This window comes from Typopeltis vanoorti, chromosome 12 (genome assembly GCF_054136105.1).
Source record: "Typopeltis vanoorti isolate ZY-2024b chromosome 12, IOZ_Tvanoo_1.0, whole genome shotgun sequence".
Classification (NCBI taxonomy): domain Eukaryota; kingdom Metazoa; phylum Arthropoda; class Arachnida; order Uropygi; family Thelyphonidae; genus Typopeltis; species Typopeltis vanoorti.
Genome location: NC_143560.1, coordinates 122,680,326 through 122,705,225, shown reverse-complemented (window position 1 = coordinate 122,705,225; position 24,900 = coordinate 122,680,326). Strand labels below are relative to the sequence as shown.

Sequence of the window (24,900 nt, the reverse complement as noted above, 5' to 3'; positions counted from 1 at the left end):
ACAACATAAAATTGAGGTCACAACCCCGACCAATAGGCGATAACACAAACACTTCAAAAAGCAGAAGCACCTACTCGACCTGACATAGCATCCACTTCCTCCATGTGTTCAGACGACAACCAAGAATAGTCGAAATGGACTGCACCTCATCAACCTCCTTCTCCCCCCCTCTCTAAAAAATCAGTTGCTGTTTTCAACCCCTTTCACCCTTTCCCACCTCATATAAATATAAAAAAAACGCTCCGCCCATCCTTTATAATATATATCTATATATATGTCATGCAGAAAACCCAGGTTTTTTCCATTTGTTATTTCTATTCTCTCACTTGCCACCCCCCCCCCCCCCCCACACACAATAGTTTGGACAACGCAAAGAAGAATAGCCACAACACCCAGAAAAAGGTATGCGCAAATTTCTCATCCTCTATGCAACATATATTTATTGATAAATATACATCTACAATGCCCTAAGAATCCATGGAAAAAGAGCCAATGGCATTTAAACTGGGACACTCCTAAACAGAAGCAGGCAAATAGCCGTCAATATAATACAAAAATATTTTGGGCAAATTTGGAGAAAAGAGCAAGGCTAATAATAGTGGCAAATACATGTTGGATTTCTGCTCAGGACATGGACTGGTTATTGTTAACACCATTTTCCAGCATAAAAATGTGCACAATTTCACATGGAGAGAAGAGGCAAGGAATAAGAAAAGTCTCATTGACTATGTTGTTGTTGATAGTGATGTTTTCTCCCTAGTGCAGGACACCAGAGTGTACAGAGGATTTGAAATTGGAAGTGATCACTATTTAGTCTTGAGCAGGATAAAATTTAATTTCATATTAAAAAGAATGACATGTAAGAACTTTTAAAGCGAATAAAAGTTCAGCAGCTCTCAGATGTGAACTGTAGACTAAAATACACAAAGATTATTGAAGAAAAAATGAAAGAGTTTGAGAACAGGAACCAAACCTTGGAGATTCAGTGGCAAGCCTTGAAGAAATCCCTGATTAATTCAGCCAGAGAGGCATGTGAGGTCCGCAAGGATTGGAAAATCAGAACTCCATGGTGGACACAGAAAGTTAAAGAGGTAGTGAAGGAAAAGAAGAAAGCATATCAAAAGTTCTTGACAAATAAGTCAGCTTGTGCTCTTAGAGAATACAGAGACAAATGTAAGAAAACTGAACAAAAGTCATGGGAAGACTTTGGTAAGAATATAGAAAATAAATATCAAGAAGGTGGTAAGATATTCTGGAGGTTGTTGAAGAAGCTTAGAAATGGAGGAAAGAGTGCTGTAAAAGTACTTAGAGATGATAAAGGGGACATGAAAACAGGAGAAAAAGATATCCTTGAAGTATGGAGTAATTACTTTGAAAAACTGCTAAATGAAACAAGCAGTGATGACAGCACAGTGGTAAAAAACTGACCAGACATGCAGTCAGGAATACATATCCATACTTGAAGTAGAAAAATCCATCAAAGGCTTGAAATGTGGAAAGGAAGCAGGAGTAGATGATATTCGATGAGAAATGCTGAAGCATGGTGCTATAAAAGTCTTACATTGGCTGCACTGCATAGTTCAGAAAGCCTGGACAGAGGGACGAATTCTTGATGATTGGAGTAGAGCTCTCATAGTACCCATATATAAAAAGGGAAATAAAACTAAATGTGAGAATTACAGAAGTATTTCTCTATTTAGTGTTCCTGCAGGGGCTCGCCAGTAGTGTCGGGCGCTGTGTGCAAAACTTTAGTTGGTGCCCCTATACCCCTCCTACCAAGTAAAAAATTACTTTATAAAAACGTATCAATGAGTAAAAATGAAATACGAGATATATTAATTATAAGTTTATTGAACAAAAAGCAGAAATTACAAAAACAAAATGTATAAAAAACAATAAACATACAAGAAGGGTACAAAAATGACAAAAATAATTTGGAAAAAAATAAAGTAATTTATGTTATTTGGCAAGAAAATCATTTGCGAATTGCACCATATATAGTTTTATGTAAATTAACAGATAAACTTACAGTTTTATAAAAACAAAAATATTAAATATTGGTACAAAATTAAACTAACTATATTTTATTTGGCAAGAAAATCACTTTGTCATATGTACATTGTATAGGTATAAATAAGAAACAGATAAACTTACAAGTATATAAAATAGAAACTTATTAAACATTATTGGGTAAATAAATATTTAAACAGAAATAAAAATCACTTAGTGAATTGAACTTTTCTAGTTTTCATTAATGAAAATTCTTGGATAATATTATGTATATCAAGTTGATCTAAACTATATGACTTTATTGATATAATGGCAAAATTCAAAAGTCTGTCTTGTACCATTGTGGAGCGCAAGTAGTTTTTAATAATTTTAAGTCTAGAAAAGGACTGTTCCGCAGATGCTACAGATACCGGTAATGACAAAAGAATCCGAAGAGGTAAATTTTGGATAAACTGTGATTAAGTTGTTTGATTAAATAAATAATAAATTTTATTATTAAAATTCTAAATTAGGTATTTTTTTTATAATATTAATAAAAAAAACTTAGTACAAAACACAATTTTTACAATGAATATTCCATGTATAAATTTGCTAACTTAAATAAAAATTAATATTAAAAGAAAATGTCAAATTATTAAAAAACAATATTAATATCTTTAGCGAAATATCTAAAAGTGTGAAAATTTAATTTTTTCCTGACAGTTTAACAAAATTAAAAAATTAGTAATATGTTACGTTAAATGTACGAGAAAAGAATGAATAACTTACTTTAGATCTTAGTTCAAATTCAGATTTACTTCTTGTTATTATGTTATTACTGATGCACTGCACTTTACTGTTCTATATCTAATTACAAAAACTTACAACTAATACCTTTTTGATTAGTGATACGATACAGTACCTACACTGTAATAGCAGAATATAGAATAAAATTAAAAACTGCAGCAGATTTACTTATATATGTTTAGAGCAAATGCGAGTTTGAACAAGATTAAATAAATTCAAACGCGCATCATCCTGTAAACAGTAAACTCATGCAAGTTCCAGTTGTTTATGCTAAACTACTTGTTAGACCTAGGATCAGAAAAAAATAATATCTTAAGGAATAATAACAAATAAGTGATTATAAATAATTTGTTTAAGACAAATTTATAAAATATAATTAAAATTTAAACATAAATGTAATTTATTTTGATATAATTAATGAATAATAATTTTTAAGTATTTCCTCCTCGCCTAAAATCTTTGGCGCCTTTACTATCCTGGTGTCTGTGTGCACATATTTCAGACAATGTCACGCACCCCTGGTTTCTGGTAAGATTTATGCAAGTATACTTGAGAAACAGTTGAGATGAATTGTGGAAGAAAAGCTTAGTGAAGAACAAGCTGGATTCAGGCCAAATAGAGACTGTCAGGATCAGATCTTCACTTTACAGCAAATAGTTGAGAAATCATGGGAATATAACAAAGATCTATATTTAAGTTTTGTAGATCTGGAAAAGGCATATGACAAGGTGCCAAGAGAGAAGCTATTCAATACGCTTTATATATATATATATATATATAATACAGTTATATCAAGCAACACTTAGTCTTTATTTGAGTTATAAATCAGCAGTTAGAATTGAAGGAAGTACAGGAAGATGATTTAATGTTAAACCTGGTGTCAGACAAGGATGTATATTATCCCCTCTGTTATTCATTTTCTGTATGGATCACATTATGAAGGAAAGTGGTATTAAATTCTGATATCAAAATTGGAGATGTTAATCTCAGCTCTCTGATTTATGCGGATGATGTTATACTTCTAAATAAATCAGCTACAAGTCTACAAGATTCCCTGACTAAATTGAACAACTGCTGTAATAGATGTGGTATGAAGATCAGCAATAACAAGACAAAGACAATGAAAATAGGCAGAATCACTGAAAATGTCAACTGCATTGTAAATCGAGAACCTGTGGAAGAAGTAAAATAATTCAGCTACTTAGGCACAATTTTTAGTGAAGATGGTAAATTAAATATGGAAATAGACAACAGAATCAACAAAGCTGGTATGGTAGGATGTCAATTGAATAAATTCATATGGAATAAGAGAAAAATTAGTCTGAACACTAAATTAGCTATATACAAGACAGTATTCAAACCAGTTTTAACTTATGGATCTGAAAGCTGGATCAGAAGTAAAACACTTGACCAAAGACTAGAGACCGCAGATATGAGAGACCTGAGAAAGATTATATGCGTGAGCAGATGGCATTAATGGTAATATCATATTAAAAACGAGGATAATAGGAAAGAACTTGACATTGTCAGCATCCAGGAATGCATTAGAAGAGCTAATCTCAGGTAGTATGGCCACTTAAACAGAATGGGCAAGGAAAGATTAGCAAAACAAGTGTTCTCTGCCAGGTTGGCAGGAAAACAACCCAGAGGAAGACCGAGATATAGGTGGATTGATATGGTACAAAGTGCCTTAGACAATAGAAATAGATCTGATAAAGTTGGAGTCTTGACAAGTAACAGACTGATTTGGAGGAAAATTGTAGATAGGAAGTTAGTAATGATGTAAATTTTTCATGTAGTACTATCATATCCTGTACACCCCTTGAGGTTACATGGCAGGAATTTGATGATGATGATATTTATTTTTATATATTTATTTATTTATCTAAAATTTAATTTAATATAATGCTATGTCATTTCAGCTGTGTTATGTTACCAAGGTGTCCAGTCTATTATTAGTTTCTTTTTCTGTAGTAAATTTATTTCATATCAATTTAATTAATTTTAAATTTGAGCATTAACTGTAATCTTATTTTATTGTAACCACCCACTAGGTGGTATCTGGCATGTGGCATAGCTCTGTAAATAGAATTAACATTCTTTGCTGTGGCTTCCACTTGTGATTATGCTGATGCACTGTTGATGATGACTGGTTAGTTTCTCGTCGAAATCTTTGCAGTAATAAACATTATTATGCCACAAGTGCCATTAAAAATTCAAAACATCAGTGTTTCCCATATTTTGGTAAATTTTTATACAACCACGTTTATTTACATTAGGCTGATTTCCCAGAGCAGCTACAGATTCTAAAAACAGCCCTTCTCTTTTAGATTTAATGTGATGTAGTATGGTGGTCTTTTTCTAATTGATTCTATGAGCCACATCCAAAGCATGGTCTGCAAAGCCCGATTGACTAAAGTCATGACTGCAGATGTAATTTTATGTTCTTCCATGTGGATCTTGGCTGATTTTTCTGTCTGTCCATAACAAGATAATGTGCAGGAACAGTCATCACTATATATACCAGGAAATGAAAGAAACGGGATTTGGTCCAGAAGTGGATAAAGTTAGCTGGTTTGAAGTGTGGGCTTAAAATGCAGAAATTGTATTTCTTTATTATTCTGGCTATTTTTTCTGTAATACCTCAGACACAGAAAGGGAATGATGATAGCATTACTAAAATCCTTCTGTAGAGAAAGTTGAGGATTGCACGAAGGATTATTTTATTGATACTATGGGAACTGTAACCTTTAGATAAGAAGATATGGTGTGCATGATTAAATTCTGCAAGAAAGAGAGAGAGGTTTCGCAGAAACAAATGTTATAGGCCAGTGGTGGCTCTTAATTTTGTACCAAAAAATATTTAATATTTTTGTTTTTATAAAACTGTAAGTTTATCTGTTAATTTACGTAAAACTATATAAGGTGCAATTTGCAAATGATTTTCTTGCCAAATAACATAAATTACTTTATTTTTTTGTTGTTGTTTTTTTACCTTTCTTGTATGTTTATTGTTTTTTATACATTTTTTTTGTAATTTCTGCTTTTGTTCAATAAAATTATAATTAATATATTTTGTATTTCATTTTTACTCACTGATACATTTTTATAAAGTGATTTTTTTACTTGGGGGGAGGGGTATAGGGGCACCAACTAAAGTTTTGCACAAAATTTTTTAACATATGTTATGTGCATTTTTATGTTATGTTCATAATGTTTTTCAATTAAGATTTTTAATGTAAAAGTTGGGTCAGTGCACAATCGTCCTTTTTGAAATCCGTTTTGTTCTTCGTAAAATTTATCTTCTACATATGATTTAAGTTTTAAGTTAATATTCATGCATATAACTTATAAACAACCAGTATTTAGAAAACTTATTCCTCTTTGATTATATAGAGAAACCTGTGGAGAATTCATGACTAAATTTAACACGTGAACCACAGTAGTAGGTTTTTCATTACGTAAATATTTCATCTAGGTATCTTAGGATGTCCTTGCCATCCCTAAAGTATGCGAAATTGTCATACAAAATTGTGTAAAAATAACTTAATTGTAATTTAATTCAATTTAATTTAATTTAAGTTCAGGCCGCAATGCATCACTGCACGCAATTTGGATTCCATTGTACGTACATGCCCTGTCCTTTGTGTCATTCCTAGTATTGTTCTACTGTACTGATGATGTCCAAAGATACCTAGGATGAAATATTTACCTAATAAAAAACCTACTACTGTGGTTCACGTGTGTTAAATTTAGTTATTCCTCTTTAGTTTTCACAGTTGCATTTACTGAGATGATAATTGCCTTATTCCAACTTTCTGGGATTTTTCCTTGCTGCCAGATATTATTAAATAATTTTGAAAGTCATTTGATGAATAGGATGCCTGCCTGATGGAGTATTTCCAAGTATCTGGAGGACCCATTTGTAACCTTTATGGCATCCAGAACATGATGGCTGAACCCCAACACAAGAAAATCTTAACATAGACAGGACTGTAGAGATGTGTTTACTGCATTTCCAGCATAAAACATTTTATTACATATTAGTAAATGTATAAAAATTTATTTTAATTTATATTTGTGTATAATTATATATTCATTTTATTTTATTTTTTATTATTATTTTTTCACCAGAGGTTAGGCTACTATTAATAATGCATTTAGATTTACCTTTTGTGTAGTGTCATGTAGCTTGTGTCCTGTGCATATGCATGTTTTTCTAGATTATATAGAGAACCCTGTGGATAATTCATGACTAAAATTAACACACGTGAACCACAGTAGTAGGTTTTTTATTACTTAAATATTTCATCTTAGGTATCTTAGGAAATCATCAGTACAGTAAAACAATACTAGGAATGACACAATGGATAGAGTGCGTACATACAATGGAATCCAAATTATGTGCAGTGGCACGTTCCAGCCTAAACGTAAATTAGATTAAATTGAATTAAATTACAGTTAAGTTATTTTTACACAATTTTGTATGACAATTTCCCATACTTTAGGGATGGCAAGAACATCATTACGGTTTAGATTTGGTTTGTGAAGTAGGGCTTCAGCACTTTCTTTATGTAAGCGTTCATATTTATATGAAGATCTGTGTAGGAGTTTTGTCTTTTCCCAGTGGATCTTGTGGTTTGGGTTTTCAACTCCGTGTTGAGCGAGGCCTGATTTTTGCGGTTTGATGAGGTGGATATGGTCTTGATGTTCCGAAATGCATGTAAAAACTGATCTGCCTGTCTGTCCATAATAAGAGAGTTTACAGGAGCATGGAACCTCGTATACACCAGGTAGTAGCATAGGTGAAAGTTTGTTTTTGGGCGAAGGTGACAGGTTGTGGATCTGGTTGATAGGTTTGTAGGTGGCAGTAAGATTGCATTTCTTCATAATTTTCGAGAGCTGTTCGGAGATGCCTTTGATATAAGGTATGGGAATCCTATGTTCTTGTCTAGGTTGATGTGTAGAGAAGTTGCTGATGATTTTTTGAGTTGTTTTGGGATTGATGTTCTTGCCATCCCTAAAGTATGGGAAATTGTCATACAAAATTGGGTAAAAATAACTTAACTGTAATTTAATTTTAATTTAATTTAATTCAATTTAATCTAATTTAAGTTCAGGCTGCAACGCGCCACTGCACGCAATTTGGATTCCATTGTACGTACGCACCCTATCCTTTGTGTCATTCCTAGTATTGTTCTGCTGTACTGATGATGTCCTAAGATACCTAGGACGAAATATTTACGTAATAAAAAACCTACTACTGTGATTCACGTGTGTTAATTTTAGTCATGGTTTTTTAATGATGACCTCGATGCAGAGATCGATACGTCTAGTATTATTTTCATAATTAAAAGTAAAGTAATTGCTCCAACATGTGTATTTTTGTCTACATAAATTTTTCACAATGAAAACATGAAGGTTGGTAACCTTTATAGTGCATTTTATTGCCATGAATAGGATAAGGGTTAATCAACCCAGAACCATTGCTGTTGAGACCAAACTTGGAAAACATTTTTCTAGCATTTCAGGCTTCCATTATTTATTGGGATATTAGAACACTTCAATTGGTAAAAAAAAGGGTTTACCATCTGAAGACTTTCATAACTGTCCATGGCATTCACTGAGATTCACCTATTACATTAATATATAGATTACCTGTGTATAACTGTTCTCATTTGAGTTACAAACTATATAGATATAATCGACTAATATATAAATAAAATATGAGATGCTGTCTAAAAAGATTCAGTGTCATATTATGCAATTTCCTGTTTTATTAATGAACTTTATGCTATCTGATTAAGTGTGATTTTTTTTTTTTTTTTTTTTTTTTTTTTTTGTAATGGCAGTTCACCTATGCACATTTGTTGTAATGTATGTATTTATCTACATCCACAGATAGTGCCTTTAAACAACAAAGACTTTCAGCATGGCAACCAATTTTAACAGCTGGAACAGTGCTGCCAGCATTTTTCATCATAGGACTGCTGTTCATTCCAGTTGGAATAGCACTTTTAATAATTTCAGATAAGGTAAGGTTATAAAGTTTTTCTTTATGGTTATTATTTAATATTAAAATTGTTTTAGTGGTTTTAATAGTTTTAATGATATTTGGTCATCTACATCAGCATGTTATAGTTGTTTGAACACGTTTGAAGTACTGGATTTGGCAATAGCATCAGATGTGCATAGCCAATGTAAAGCCTTTGCCGTCTGAGAATGATTATGTATTCTGGACCTGAGAACAAGTAAGCATGTGGAATTTTCTGTTAAAGAGCATACGTTACTTGGAAAGAGATCAACAGACATGATAGTGTGAGGAACAAACAGCAGTGGTGCCTGCCTGCCTTAATAAGATGTAGGACCTTTGGCACCAATGATTACAGCAATCCTACGGGGTATATTTTCCACAAGCGTATGATAGCGCTTGTTGAAAAGATCAGTAGTAATTTTGGACTATTCTTCCTATAGGCATGTAATGAGGTCCTGGACTAGTGTTGGGCAGATGTCCCTTGACCTCACCCAATGCTCCAGTTCATCCCACATACGTTCAGTAGAGTTGAGATCACTGCTTGGTGGAGGCTATTCAAGTGTGGTGACGTTCATGTTCACAAACCATGCATTTACATCCTGAGCTTTATGACATAGTGCGTTGTCTTGCTGAAAGAGACAGTGGTCATTTCTAGAAATGTCACAAAATAAGGAAGCATTGCATTGTCTGGAATGTTCAAATACCTCTCAGGGTTCAATGTTCGTGGCATCACAAACAGAGGTCCAAGGACATACCATCATGTCCCCACCTCCGAATTCCATAGTTGCAATTACACACTATGGTAAGAGACTTTCACTGGGATTCTGCCACACCCATCTATCTGCTCCTTGGAGGGTGTAGCATGATTCATTGCTCCATAACACAGCTTTCCAAGCTTCCACATCCCCTATACACACTCTTTGCACCACTGAAGACAACACAGCATGTTGGTTCAGGTAATGTGAGTCTTGCATATTGCAGTCCTACCATGGAAATCCATGTTGTGAGACTTGGTTCTGAATGTTTTTGTGCAGATTCATGTTCCAGTCAATGTCCAGAACTCTACATTCAATGTCTTAGCTGACGAATGGCTGTTTTTACTTCGTGGCACCCTACAGTCACATTCAGTAAGTGTGGTGAGTCGTTCACTGCGGGTAGCACTTGCAGTTGACTCCCTGCGCTTCCATTTCAGTATGGTATCACTGATTGTTGACCTAGGATGGCCCAATTTTTCAACAGTTTGCTGAACAGATAGTCCTGCAACATGGCATTCTATCACGACACCGCTTTCAAACTTAATCAACCTGTTGAATTTGTCATTATGACAAATTCAAGAGGTAGATTAAGGAACAGTTCAAGGGATGTTTGAAGGCACTTCTGACAACCTGGCATGGCCCTCAGATGCATCTTCTGTTCACTTATGCTTCCACTTGTTTTTCCTCTGGATGGTTTGCTGTTACAGCACCTGAAGCTGACCTTTTGGCTTTACTCTTCTTTTCCAGCTCCTGCATAGATACCAAGGAAATCACATTCTGCCATACCTGAAACGGAGCACCATATGCCTCCTGTGGTTTTCTTGCCGTAATATAGATGAATACTAAATAATTTAGACCCTAAAAAAATTCTTTCATTCTCAGTGTCATCTCTCCATTTGCACTCAAATGTTGTGCCTCAGATCTAACACTGCCCTGTATCATCGCTACTATATTTTATACTCATCTGGCACCAATTCTAATTCTAGTACATGGAATCAAATATATATTCATCATATTCCCCCCCCTCCAAAAAAGGAACTCCCCTTCCCTACTAACCAGTACCTATCACCTCGGTTCTCTCTTCAATAAGGGAGAAAGTCATCAGCAGTTGACTTTGCCACTGCCTAGAGGCCTGCTAGTTAATCAGCAGTCACCAGTATTGCTACACACTTGCCATGGAAGGGGAAATGCGCTGTCATCATTGACACTTCCAGATCATTTATTATGTCTACTGCCAATTTCTGCTCAAACCACTATTCTTTGGGTTCCTGCCCCCCCCCCCCCCTCTCTGTAATTGGGTAGCAAGCTTCCTCTCTGATCATTCGCTGCATGCCATAGTGGTGGTGGTGGTTGGCTCATCCTCTTTAAGTTTCCCCACTAATGAAGCAGTACCTCAGGGCAATTATCACCCACCCTCTTTCTCTTGTACATAAATGATTCTTAATCAATTATCCATTCTTTGTTCTGGTGAGATAGAATTGAATAAAAGAGACAATCATCTTTTGCAGTTAGAATTGCCCATAATGTCCAGTATGAACCACAAGGAGAAAATACCAAGTAAAAATTGTTTTAACAAGTTTTCTACACTATGTGAAGCTTGACGTATAGCCAAGGAAACTTGTTCATTAAGCAATTTTTACTTTGGTTTTTTTGTGTCATGGTTTATACTTTAAATAATATCATAGAATTTTTAAAAATTTTTAAAATTTCGAATTCATTGTTTACATATATGGTAAAATATGTCCACATTGTGATTTGACCTGCTATTAATAATTCCACACTATCTGGTTACAGTTTAATGATGATATTTAGAATTTTCATTAAATGAAAGGCCATTAAATTATCTTTCAATTTTACCAGGTAACCAAAAAAAAAAGTTTGTGCAGTATTTCATAATAAAAATTAAGCAATTGCAGAAATTTTTCATAAAACATTTTATTCATTAAACTAAGCACCTTCATTATTGTGAGAGTGTGAATGTAGAAAGTGTGAATGATAGTATAAATGGTTTCTCAGAGAACAAAAAAGATGAGATAGATGCATTGAGTGAGATCGCGTTGTTGAATAGTGCGATAGAAAGAGCAAAACAGCAGCTAGAGTGCATGAACAAAAGTAGACTGAATGAACCAACCAATAATAAAAGGTATGACAGGAAAAATAGACGTATGAATGTGAACATGAACAAAATGAAGGATAGAGTGCTGTATGGAGACTCGTTAGTACGAGGTGTGTTAGTAGAGGATTTGACAAAATCGTACCAACCTGGTGCGACCATAAAGGACGTAACTGCGTCTATTAGAGAGCAAAAGGAAAGGGTGAAAGAAATGATTGTTGTGGCAGGTACGAATGATTTGAAAGGAGATAAAATGGAAATGATAGAAGACCTGAATGAATTGTTTGAGGTAGCAAAAGAAAAGAGTGAGAGAGTTAGAATGATTAGTCTTTTGCCACGGTATGACAGTGAAATGTTTAAAAGGAGGGCTATAATTGCAAATGACTTTATGCGTGGGTTATGTATGACGAGTGGTGTGGAATTTGTGGATGTGTGGAGTGAGTTTGATGGGCGAAAGGATCTATATAAGATGGATGGCTTGCATTTGAATGGTTACGGTGTAAGAAGACTTGAGAAAGTGTTGCTGAATGTAGTGGATGTGCAAATTCAGGGAAACTAGATTTGTTAGGGGAGGGGAGTAGAGATACAGTCCTTATAGAGGCAGTTGAATGTAAGAATGAATATAATATGCCAGAGCAAATAAGGACAACAAATCTGAGTGGGATAGTTAATATAAGGCATCAAGGTAGGGTTGGGGCTAATGGGGGTCTTAAATTCATGTACACTAATACTAGGAGTATTAGGAACAAGAAGGAAGAGTTTTTGGCCATGGTTGGCACTTCCAGACCACAGGTTATAGGTATTAGTGAAACATGGCTGGCTGTAGATGATATAACTAGTGGGATTGAATGTGATGGGTATAGTGTGTTCAGGAATGACAGAGAGAATAAAATGGGGGGAGGAGTATTGTTGATGATAGCTGATGAGCTCCAGCCAAGGAGAATAGAAGTTGAATTGCAGGATAGAGAAAAGAGCACATTTGAGGCCATTTGGTGTGAGATTGTGGCTAGCAGAACTAAATATACAATTGGGTGCTGCTATAGACCAGGTGATGGAAAAGATGGTGGTGACAGTATGCACAAGCAAATAGAAGAAATGGGTGGAAGGAGGGTGATTATTATGGGAGATTTCAACTATGATCGCATTGATTGGAGTGAGGAGAGGACACACGGGAGGAAGGAACTGGATTTTATGCGGTTATTAAGGGATAACTATCTGCGACAGCATGTAATGGAAAATACTAGGGGTCAGAGAGTGCTTGACCTAGTAATTACATCGGAGGATTTGGCTGTAACAAATATGACCACATTGCCACCAATCGGTGAGAGTGATCATAGGGTCTTAACTTGGGAGGTGGCTAAAGGTGTAGAATTTTCAATTAAGACAGGGTACATGTGGAATTATCGGGCTGGAAAGTATGACAAGCTTAGGAGTTTGATTGGTTCAGTGCCATGGCATGTACAACTGCAAGGACTAGAAGTTGATAGTGCATGGGAGGTAGTTAAGAAGTGCTTGCATGAAGCAATGGCTGACTGTATACCTAGAGTCCGAATAATAAATCAAGTAGGGGTTAAATGGATGAATAGCACCATTAAGCTTGAGTTGCAAAAAAAGAAACAACTATGGAGGGAATTTAAGGAGAAGCGTGACCGGCAGGCACATGAACGGTATAAAGCACAGGCCAGAAGGGTGACGAGTGTGGTAAGAAAAGCAAAAAAGGATTACGAAAGAACATTGGCCATGCTGGCTAAAGAGAATCCTAAACAGTTTTTTAGATATGTAGCAAGTAAAAGGAAAAATGTACATGGCAGATTGATTTTAAAGAATGCCGATGGTAGGGAGGTAACTGAATCAGTTGAGATAGTTGAGTTACTGAGTGAGCACTTTGCAAAAGTATATCATCCAGGTGGTGACATTGCAGAAACGAATAAACCAGTAGATTATACGGGAATTGTGGTTAATAAAGTGGAGGTGAGTAGTCTATTGCATAACCTCAATGTCAATACATCTGTGGGATTGGATGGTATACCAGCTCGTGTTGTATGAGAAGCAGCTAAAGAATTGTCAGTACCCTTGACCATTTTGTTTAATTTGAGTCTCGGGTCTGGGTTAGTCCCGAGTGGGTGGAAAGAGGGGAAAATAGTTCCACTGCATAAAGGTGGTTCCAAGACTGCTGTAGTAAATTACCGACCGATTAGCATATCAGGAATCATTGTCAAGGTCTTAGAGAAAATAGTCAAGAGGAAAATACAAGATTGGATAGAAGAAAATGGGATACTGTATCGGGGACAGCATGGTTTTGTGAAGGGTAGGTCATGCCTCAGTAACTTGCTCACGTATTATAACACAGTGACGGCTGAACTGGATAAGGGTAATGGGTTTACGGTGATTCTACTGGACCTTGCCAAGGCTTTTGACAGGATTCCACATGGAATTCTAATCAGTAAATTGCAGCATATGGGAATGGACATAGGGTTGGTGAGATGGATAGGAGGGTGGCTGACGGAGAGATATCAGAGAGTGGTTTACTCGGGAGTAGAGTCCACAAGACGGCCTGTGACTAGTGGTGTGCCACAAGGATCTGTTCTTGGACCACTGCTGTTTAATTTGTTCATAAATGATATAGGAAAGGATCTGAGAGGAACAGTTCATTTGTTTGCGGATGATGCGAAGTTGGGTAGGGCAATAGTGAATGCAGATGACGTCAAAATTTTGCAGGATGATTTGGATAGATTGGAGATCTGGGCTAAGGAGAATGGATGTCAGTTTAATGTGGCAAAATGTAAGGTTATGCATTTTGGGGTGAAAAGATTGGCGGCAGTTTACTGCATTGGTGGAACCGTGCTCCAGGAAATTGATGAGGCACGAGATTTAGGAGTGTTGGTAGATAAGGAATTGAAGTTTAGGGGACACATTGTGAAAGTGACCAAAACAGCTCATCAAATCACTTGGTTGCTGAAGAATACGATGACAAGCAGAGACAAGCAGGTTATTGTTCCTCTGTATCGAGCCTTGATAAGACCCCATCTAGACTACTGTGCTCAGATTTGGTCACCTAGGTTTCTTCTTGATGGGGAGGAGGTGGAGAGGATCCAGAGGCGAGTGACCAAGATGATAGCAGGTCTGTGGAATGAACCGTATGAGAACAGGTTGAGGATTTGTGGGTTGCAAAAATTGGTTGATAGGCAGAGGAGGGGAGATATGATTGAGACATTCAAATTACTGAAGGGTTTCTATAAAATTAATTCAGAAGATATTTTTGAGAACAGGGCTGGTTGTGGGAGGACTAGGGGACATCCATGGAAACTGGGCAAAAGTGTGGTTAGTAAAGGTGTTAGAACTGGGTTCTTTACTTTTAGAGTAGTGAATGAGTGGAATGCGCTCCCTGAGTCTGTGGTGGATGCTGTGACAGTGAATGAGTTTAAGGCGAGGTATGATAGATACTGTATGAATGTCAAATAGTTGTGATGAATATGATTTGGGGCCTCCCTCGATGAGTCCAATGACTCCCTGGAGTTGCCCGTAATAATAGTAATAGTAATTATCTACAACTCTTTGCCAACGAGTCACAAGTTTGTAAATTCACTTTTATAAAACGTTTTGTCTTTAGAAGAACAATAAACCTAGCAAACTCCACTTCAATCTCTGTTTTATTGTGGAACTGTCTATTTCACATGTGATTGTCTAGCACCAAAAAAGAATGATAATCTCTTGGAGAAATGTCAGGAGAATATGGAGGATGAGTGAGTGTCTCCCATCCTAAAGCACAAATCTTCTCACAGGTAAGTTTTGCAGTTTGAGGTTTTGCATTGTCCGATAAGAATAGCATCTTTTTCAGATTGACTTGTCCAGGCTGTTTTTGAAGTAACTCATCCTGCACCTGCTAGAGTTATATCGAGTGGATCTCGTCTGTAATTGTTTGGCCTGCAGCGAGAAACTCGTGGTGGCCTTTGAAGTGTATGGTACTGGATCATTTGGTGACAACCAACGATAAGTTCACTTCCTGTACAAGATCCATTTTTCATCACAACTGAGCAAGTAATACAAAAATGGCTCTTTTTTATGATGTGAAAGAAGCAAGAATAAATTCTTTCCTTCATGCTTACACAGTGATCAGAATACATCATGAAAATTATGGAAACAACTACCATGTTAGAGTAAAACCAAAATAAACACTCAACATTTTGACCTTCACATTAAGGTTATCTGGAGTATACACCTAATATATAAAAAGAAACATGCTGTACTACAATATACATGACATGCTAAAGATACTGACCAACCGTTACAACTATGACCTCTGGTGAAAAAAAAAAAACTTACTACATCAAAGCTAGTGGCCTATTATTATTATTATTATTATTATTATTATTATTATAATTATTATTATTATTATCTATTAGGTTACAAAATTAAATTAAACTGAAGAGCAACATGCTTACAAAAAGGAAAAAATTAATAAATAAAAATAAAAAGATTACTTATATAAGCATACATATAAATTATAACCAACTGGTATGGTTATAATTTATGGGTAGTGGCCAATTAAAGCTGAAAAATTGTTTCGATCTTAAAGTCAGGGTTTGCTGGAAACTAATTTGGCTGAATGTGTGTGCCATCCAAATTCTTGGGATTTTTATGTCACCATTATTGTTAAGATTAAGGTGGTTAATCAAAATTTCACAGGCTTCTTTAAATTTTCGTTCATACCAGGTTTTTGTATGATGTAATGAGCAAGTACTTTTCCAATCAATTTGGTTTAGGTTGTTAAGTGCATGATCTGACAGGCTTGCTTCACCAAAATTGTTAAATTTAATGTGTTGTTTGTGCTCTTTTTTACGGATAGGGATTGTATGTCCAGTTTCCCCAATATAAGGTAAGTTACAGGTGCAATAGATGCAATAAAATTCTAGGATGTGCCAATGGGAGGAGAGGATCCTTAGAGAGTTGAATATGTTTTTTAATTTTAAAAGTGGTTTCAAAATGGCATTAAGATTATAATGATGTAGGATTCTATTAATTTTTTCAGATAACCCTTTAATGTATGGGATAGCTATGGTTTTACTATAATCTGTATTTTTTTTTGATGAAGTTTTATGAATAACTTCATTAATAGTATTTTTGCTATAGCCATTATTTATAAATGTATTGCTAATAATTTTTAATTCTTGTTTAAGAGCTTGTTCATTAGAGTAAATTGTTATAACTGTTTTTGAGGGTGTTAATGACTCCAAATTTTTGCAAAGAATGGTGATATGAGTGGTAAACAGTGAAGGATGGACAGCCTGAGGGAAGATGTGTGACTAGTGTATCCAGGAAAAGGAGTGAGTTCTGATTTTCAGTTTCAGTAGTAAATTGATGTGCTCATGTTGCTTGGTCAGGTGGCTAAGGAATGTGTTTAAAGTTTGGCAACTGTGTGGCCAGATAACAAAAACATTGTCAACATATCTAAGCCAAACTGTAGGTTTTAGAGTAAAGGAATCAAGCATGTTGCTCATAAGCTTCCATGTAAAAGTTAGCAATTGGGGGAGTGGGGGTAGAGGTGAGCCCATGGCCATACCTTTTTGTAGGTAAAATTTATTTTGCCACATGAAGTAACCAGAACATAGTACGTGTACCAAGAGAGCAGTAATGTCTAGCAGAAATTTGTTCTGTAGAAGATTAGTGTCACTGATTGGGACATTTGTGAAAAAGGCAGAAACTTCAAAACTGACTAATAAATCATCTTCGCCAAGTGTTATGTTTTTATCCTTTCTTTTCCCGAAAATACACAAACAAAAAATGTCCCTTTGACCAATCGTAGAAGGAATAGACAGTCCCAATTACCACTTAGCCAAGAAATTAGCAGCAACACTCAAGGAGTTGGTAGGTCATTCCCCCTCCTACATAAAAAACACACAACACTTTATAAACAAAATTAAAAACATAACACTCGACAAAGACGACTTATTAGTCAGTTTCGATGTTTCTGCCCTTTTCACTAATGTTCCCATCAATGACACAATTCTCCTACTACAGAACAAATTTCCGCCCGACATTACGGCCCTCTTTGCCCAGGTACCAAAATTATTTCGTGTGGCAAAACAAATTTTACCTACAGAAAGACGGTACAGCCATGGGCTCACGCTATCTCCCCAATCGCTAACTTATACATGGAAACCTTTGAGCAAAGGGCTCTTGATTCCGCCACGCTAAGACCAACAGTCTGGCTTAGATATGTGGACGACGTGTCTGCGATCTGGCCACACGGTCGACAAACGCTAAACACATTCCTTAGCCACCTGAACAAACAACACAAACGCATACAATTTACCATCGAAATTGTAAACTAAAATTCGCTTCCGTTCCTAGACACACTAGTCACACGTCTTCCTTCAGGCAGTCTATCCTTCACGGTCTACCGAAAACCGACACACACTGGCCAATACATACATGCAAATTCATACCACCACCCATCACAAAAATATGGAGTCATTAACACCCTTAAAAACAGAGCTACAACAATTTGCTCTAACCAGCAAGCCCTGAAACAAGAACTAAAAATCATCAGCGACACATTCATTAATAATGGCTATAACCTTTAAACCACCCACTAAACTTAAAACCATATTCAACTCCTCTAAGGATCCTCTCCTCCCATTAGCACACCCTGGAGTCTATTGCATCCGCTGCACCTGTAACTTACCGTACATTGGTGAAACAGGACGGACTATCCCTATATGCAAGAAAGAACACATTAGACACATTAAATATAACCATTATGGTGAAGCAGGCCTCTCAGACCACGCGCTCAGCACCTTACACCAAATCAACTGGAAAAGCACCCGCTCTTTACACCGCACAAAAACCCGGTATGAAAGGAAATTCAAGGAAGCCTGCAAAATCTTGATAAACCATCCAAATATCAACAACAAAGATGGCATGAAAATTCCAAGGATCTGGATGTCACACATTCAGCCTACCTAATATATAAGATCCAGCATAAGTCAGGACTCTAGCCAGTCTTCAACTAGTGTTAGAAACCATTCCATACCAACTGGCTGGAATGTACAGGTATAATCATGATGTTAGTATATGTATATAGATAGTTACTTGTTATTGCGCCCAATGTATTTCTACAACCAACAGATAACACTAATAATAGGACTCTAGCGTTGATGTATAATTTTTTTTTTTTTCAATTTATTTATTTATTTCTTTATTTTTTATTTTTTATTTTTTTTCCACCAGAGGTCAGGTCAACAATTGTTGTAGCTGTTGGTCAGTTCTTTAACAAACCAGTTTGATTGTAGTGTAGCTTGTTTTCTCTGTATAGTTGTATGCTCCAGAAGATGACCTTGACATAAAGGTCAAAACGTCGAATGTAGATTTTAGTTATAGTCAACTAAAGTTTTTATTCAAACACGGTAGTTGTCTCCATAATTTTCAAAAATGTTATGTTTTTAATTTTGTTTATAAAGTGTTGTGTGTTCTTAACATAGGAGGGGGAATGACCTACCAACTCCTCGAGTGTTGACACTAATTTCTTGACTAGATGATAATTAGAGCTGTCTATTCCCTCAACTATTGGCTGAAGTGGAATGTTATGTTTGTGTACCTTGGGAACACCATATATTCTGGGAGAATGGGCATAATGGAGTATAAGTCTTTTAACAGTGTCTGACGGCCAAGAAGTGACAGACTTAAGTAATTTCACGGTTTTATTTTTTATCCTGTTCGTCTGGTTATAGTTCACTAGCTGATGGATGTAAGTTGATCTGTCAAGGACAACCGTTGTATTATCTTTGTCCAATTTTGTTATAATTATATCTTGATTAGCTTTTAATGACTTGATTGCTGCTAGTTCTGTTTTTGTAAGATTGTTACATTTGGTTTACTTTTTATTCAACACAAATTCTGGTTTCTAAAAGAATTTTATCAGCTATATTATTTGGAAGAGACTTAATGCCTCTCTCTATATGTTAATAAACTGGATGTAGATCCAGCAGTTTATTAACAGTTCTAGGTGCTACTGCAAAGTTTAGGCCTTTATCAAGTAATGTAAGTTGACTGTTATTTAAGGTGTGGCTAGATAGGTTGATCACATGGCAATTGCTTGTATGTGGTTGGTTGCTCCTTGTCTCACTTGTTTGTTGTTCACTATAGGAGTTGTTTGCCAGTGAAGAGATAATGTGATTGGTTAGATTTGTATGACTGGCATTGAAATTTTGCTTTTTTTTTTTTTTGTCACCAGAGGTCAAGCCAATAGATGTAATGGTTGGTCAGTAACTTCAGCATTCCCTGTAGATTGTAATGCAGCTTGTTTCTTTGTATATATGCGTATACTCCAGATGATGACCTTAATGTGAAGGTCGAAACGTCGAGTTTAGAGTAAACTAAAGTTTTACTCTAACACTGTAGTTTCCATAATTTTCATGATGAAGAACAAATTGATAGCCTTTGAAGTTTATTGTCATCTGATAATGCATGTGGGATCCATTTGCTTAGCTTCCATGATTTTTCCCAGTTGATGCAAGTGTAAACAAATTGTTTCGCCACTCACATTGAACATTTGTGAAAGTTCTTCACATGTTAATCTTGAATTATTTTCAACAATGGCATGTAATTCTTCATTAACAATAATGGAGAGTCTTCCTGAACCTGGTGCATCTTCAAGTGATTCACCAGATATAAAATTTTTAAACCATTTCAATGCAGCATTCTGCTACCACATCTTTTCTAAATGCCACACATATCTTACAGGATGCTTCTGAAGCCTTCGAACTAAGTTTAAAATCATAAAGCAAACAAGCCCGAATTACACCAGGTTCAGCTGACATTTTAAAAGGGTTTCAAAATGACAAAAAAAAAAAAAAAAGAGTACACACCAAGTTGGAGGAGCACGGATTGACTGATGCATATCTGTGCCTTATGATGCACATAAAAATTGCGCTCTGCAAACCACAAAAAATAAACAAGTCATTGCAGCAATCTCTACTGAAAATTGCATGAACATTTTTGGTTACCTGATAGCTTCCCTTGAATAATATGTAGTGCAAAATTAGGCAAAACAAAGTATTCTAAAGTGGAGTGCTTAGAACAAAAATCAATTGAATCAGCTGATGCCTTTTATTTCCTTATAGGAAGTAGGCAAGGCCATTTTAGCCCTATCTAACTTTTGGTGACTGAGTGGGCAGTTCAATCTCCACTGGTAGTCAGAGATAGCATCCCCAAGGCTATCACTAATTTAAGCAGTATGCAGTGAAGAGACAGCTAACAAGTGCCACCATCTCGTGATCCTTAACCCTAATATGGTATTTTAATGTCTGAAATAGTGTGGGTTCTACAAATCATATTCCTCAGTTGAAAAACCTGCTTGTCCATGCCAGAGATTGACTGACTTAGGAACCAGTCAAAAAAAGACTAAGAAAAAGTTCCTCTAATTGGTGACTAGAATCAAACTTTTCTTCAGGTGGTCTAGCACTGAGGAGTGCAAACACCACTTCCACTGAGCTATGCAAGTTCTTTAAATTGAGTACTCTAGAAAAAAGACATTTGTTTTATGCTATTAGAAATTGGCATTATTATTAAAATTGGACAGGTCATTTCATTTGGATCATTTACTTTAATTGTGAAATTAGGCAGAGCAAAATTATCTGAAAAATGTCTCTAGGTTAAATTATTGTGGTAATGAATGAATGTTAGATGTACTTGTTTTTATGCCATTGTCTACAACAGTGCCTTGAAAATGTTTATTAAAATATGGTAATAAAATTTATGAGTGGTTACAGTAAGTTCTTCAGTTTTGTCTTTTGGCCAAACAAAAATAATTCATGAAGAATCTAAAAAAATGTATGATATAAAGCTTTTCAGAAGTAATTTTGACCATGACAATACCATTCCAGGATTTGAATTATGATTGGAGAAATTTTAAAAATCCTGCTAATGTAAAAACTAAAAAAATGTAGATCTTTAGAGATCACTAAAGAACTTTTAAAGAGATATGTGAAGGACATAGGTTTCATTTGTCCTTTGATAACAAACTACTTACTACATGAAATGTGCTTGTGCTGTGTATTCCAGACATGATACACAAACGTGTGGAGTATGAAAATGAAAATTAATAATTTTCTGTTTGAAAATAAGTTTGGTTTTCAGCTTAAATGTTGGTTACAACTCATTTTTAATATTTTAATGGAAGGAAGAAAGCACACAAGAAGCAATTACATGTTTTTTATGACCCCAATATTTTGTCTTTGTTATGGAAATAATACAGTTTTTGTAATGTATCCCTGAAGGTGTCTATATGACAGAGACAAAATGTTGCAGTCATTAAATGTAATGACTCCATTATGTCATCTCTATTATGAAGAATACAATTTTTGTATTGTATCCCTGAAGATGTCCCTGTGGTAGAGATGAAATATTGCACTCATTAAGCTTTGTTTGATTCATTTCTGTATGATGTCTTCCTTTCATTAAACTGTGAAGAATGAAATTAAGAATAATAAATTCACAATTAAGCTTAGTTGCTTGTAGTGTTGTCTTCTCTGTGATTGTTCTCATGCAGGTGAGAAAACTGATAATTGCTGTCTTGCATTCTTTCTATATGTCTTAGTCTTATCTCCTTACTTTTCTTCAGTGGAGCAAGGATAATTTAGTCAACTTTATTGCTAGCAAAATGCAACTCTGTCTTTTTATTTATATTTTTATAATTATCCCATATATGAGATGTAGAACTTACAGCATATCAGTGTTGTGTATGGGGCGTATGAGTATTGAGAAAAGAAAAAAAAATGTTGATATTTTCCTTGAAGAGTTGAAGGTTGTAGCTGTTGGAAAACACTTTTTGAGGAAGATTGTTCCAGAGGACAGAAATGGATGGAACAAATGAGGAGCAAAACTATTCAGGAGACTACAGACACGAGTTCTTTAGAAGAATTAGGAAAATGAATAGATAGCATCACTGGAAGCATTGTGTTAATTAGGAAATAACTTGATATTGCTAGCATTCAGGAATGTTGAAGCAGAGCTAATATAAGGTAGCATCATCACTTAAATGCAATCGAAGGTTAGGAAAAGAAGTGTTGTTATACCACCAGGAAAAATACTCAGTAGACAAGATCTAGGTGGTTTGAATTATTTAAAAGTGCTTAAAAGACTAAAATGTTAGACCTGACAAATAACAGATTAATTTGGAAGAAAATAGAAAAGTAATAATAATGCAAATTTAATCGTGTAATGCTATCATGTACACCCTTTGAGAGTGTACATGTCAGGAATTTGATAATATTTGCTAAGAATGAGAATATGCTATGCTATAAACTTCTGGGATTGAGAGGCAGTCATTTCCACTGAAAGTAGGATGTGAAAAGCCTTTAAACTTTCTGTTAAGAGATGCTCATATTTAAAGATGCTTCATCTCTTATGAATTAGGTGATTATCATTCTTAAGGATTGTGTGTTCATTCTCAACTACCAATGAAATAAGTAAACTAGTTTAATTGCATATTTGGTTTAATCCTTTATCCAAGTGTAAGCAAACAAAGTTTGCACTTGAAATATTTTCAGGACTGGGGAAACTTGTGGTAAAGGTGGTATAAGCACTGATCACTTGCGTTAGTATCCCATAATGCAAAGCACATATCCTTATGGGTATGTATAATGCTATGCATTATGGAAAGGATCACTACCCAGACCGGTTTCGACCTTTATTGAGGTCTCTTCAGTGGGAGCTAGTGATCAGAGCTTATACCACCTTTACCACGAATTGCCCCAGGCCTGAAAATATTTCAGGCGCAATATTTATACTTGGATAAAGGATTAAACCAAATATGTAATTGGTAGCATAGCCAAGTGAAAAAACTTCCATCAGCTATCTCTAATCCATAGAATTTTAATAATAAGGTGTTGACACCTTTTGGCAACTGGTATATGGCGATATGACTTTTGCATTACTTCCACTTCAGTATCACCACCTTTGGGTCTAGCTCCCACTGATGAGACCTCAATAAAAGTCAAAACTGGCCTGGGTAGTGATCCTTTCCATAATGCATAGCATTATACATACCCATAAAGATATGTGCTTTGCATCATGGGATACTAAAGCAAGTGATCAGAGCTTATACCACCTTTTCCACGAGTAGCATAGTCAAGTGAAAAGCTTCAAAAATCAAATAAACTAGTCATATTAAATAACAAGGTCAATGAACTAATAATCAGAGACAAAGAAAATCAAAAAAATACTGTGAGGAACTTGAAAATTGTAATAAAACTGGAGATACTAGAAACGCTTTTCAAATGATAAACTATATCTGTTATCACAAAACAAAAAAAGTGGAAATATTGTTACACATAACAAAAACAGTAGACAGCTATCAGTAAACTTGAACTTAATGAAAGAATAGAGAAACTACTTTCATGAATTGCTGAATGCTGATAATCCCCAATATTCAGGCCAGTTAGCAGACCTGCATCTAACCACTGCTCTACCAATAAATTGGAAAGACTGCACTGAAAAGGAACTGAAAATTGCAATAGATAACCAGGAAAATCCCCAGGGATTTACAGAATCAGAACGAGAGCCTTTAAAAATGCTGGATATAACACATATTTCAATCTCTTTGCCATGACAATTCAAGCATTAAACACTGGAATAATACCTCAACAATGGAAACAAGGTCTTATTGTTTGTATACCCAAAAAGAGCAATCTTAATAGAACGGATAATACAGACATAACAATTTTGCTATCAACCACAGTTAAAATATTTAATAGGATGATACTCAATAGAATAGAACCTCACTTAACACTACTTTTAAGAAAAAACCAAGCTGGATTTCTAAATAAACAATGCACAATAGAACAGATACATTGCATCAGAAGAATCATAGAAGATTCATGTCATAAAAACCTGCCACTCATTTTAACCTTTATAGACTTCAAAAAAGCCTTTGACTACATTAATAGAGAAGCAATGTCTAAAATACTCAGCTTCAATGGGCTACCCTCAAAAATCATGCAAGCAATCTCAGCACCTTATAAAGATTACAATGCTATAGTAATCTTTAAAACAGAAACATCTGAATCTTTTCCAGTGACAACAGGAGTTCTGCAAGATGATGTGCTAACACCTTATTTGTTCTTGGCATGTTTAAACTACATCTTCCAGACCATCAACACAGAAGATCTTGGTTTTATTATTAGAACATCCACCCACACCAT

The 24,900-nt window shown here is 35.3% G+C and overlaps 1 protein-coding gene across 1 annotated transcript in view; it reads left to right on the top strand.

Annotated features, from left to right (window-relative positions):
* LOC150101195 (cell cycle control protein 50A-like) overlaps positions 1-24,900 on the top strand; it is a 153,152-nt gene that overhangs the window by 17,083 nt on the left and 111,169 nt on the right. Inside the window, exon 2 of the mRNA XM_090401263.1 lies at positions 8,698-8,831. Coding sequence (XP_090257389.1) covers positions 8,698-8,831 — 134 coding nt within the window. The remainder of the gene's footprint in view (positions 1-8,697; positions 8,832-24,900) is intronic.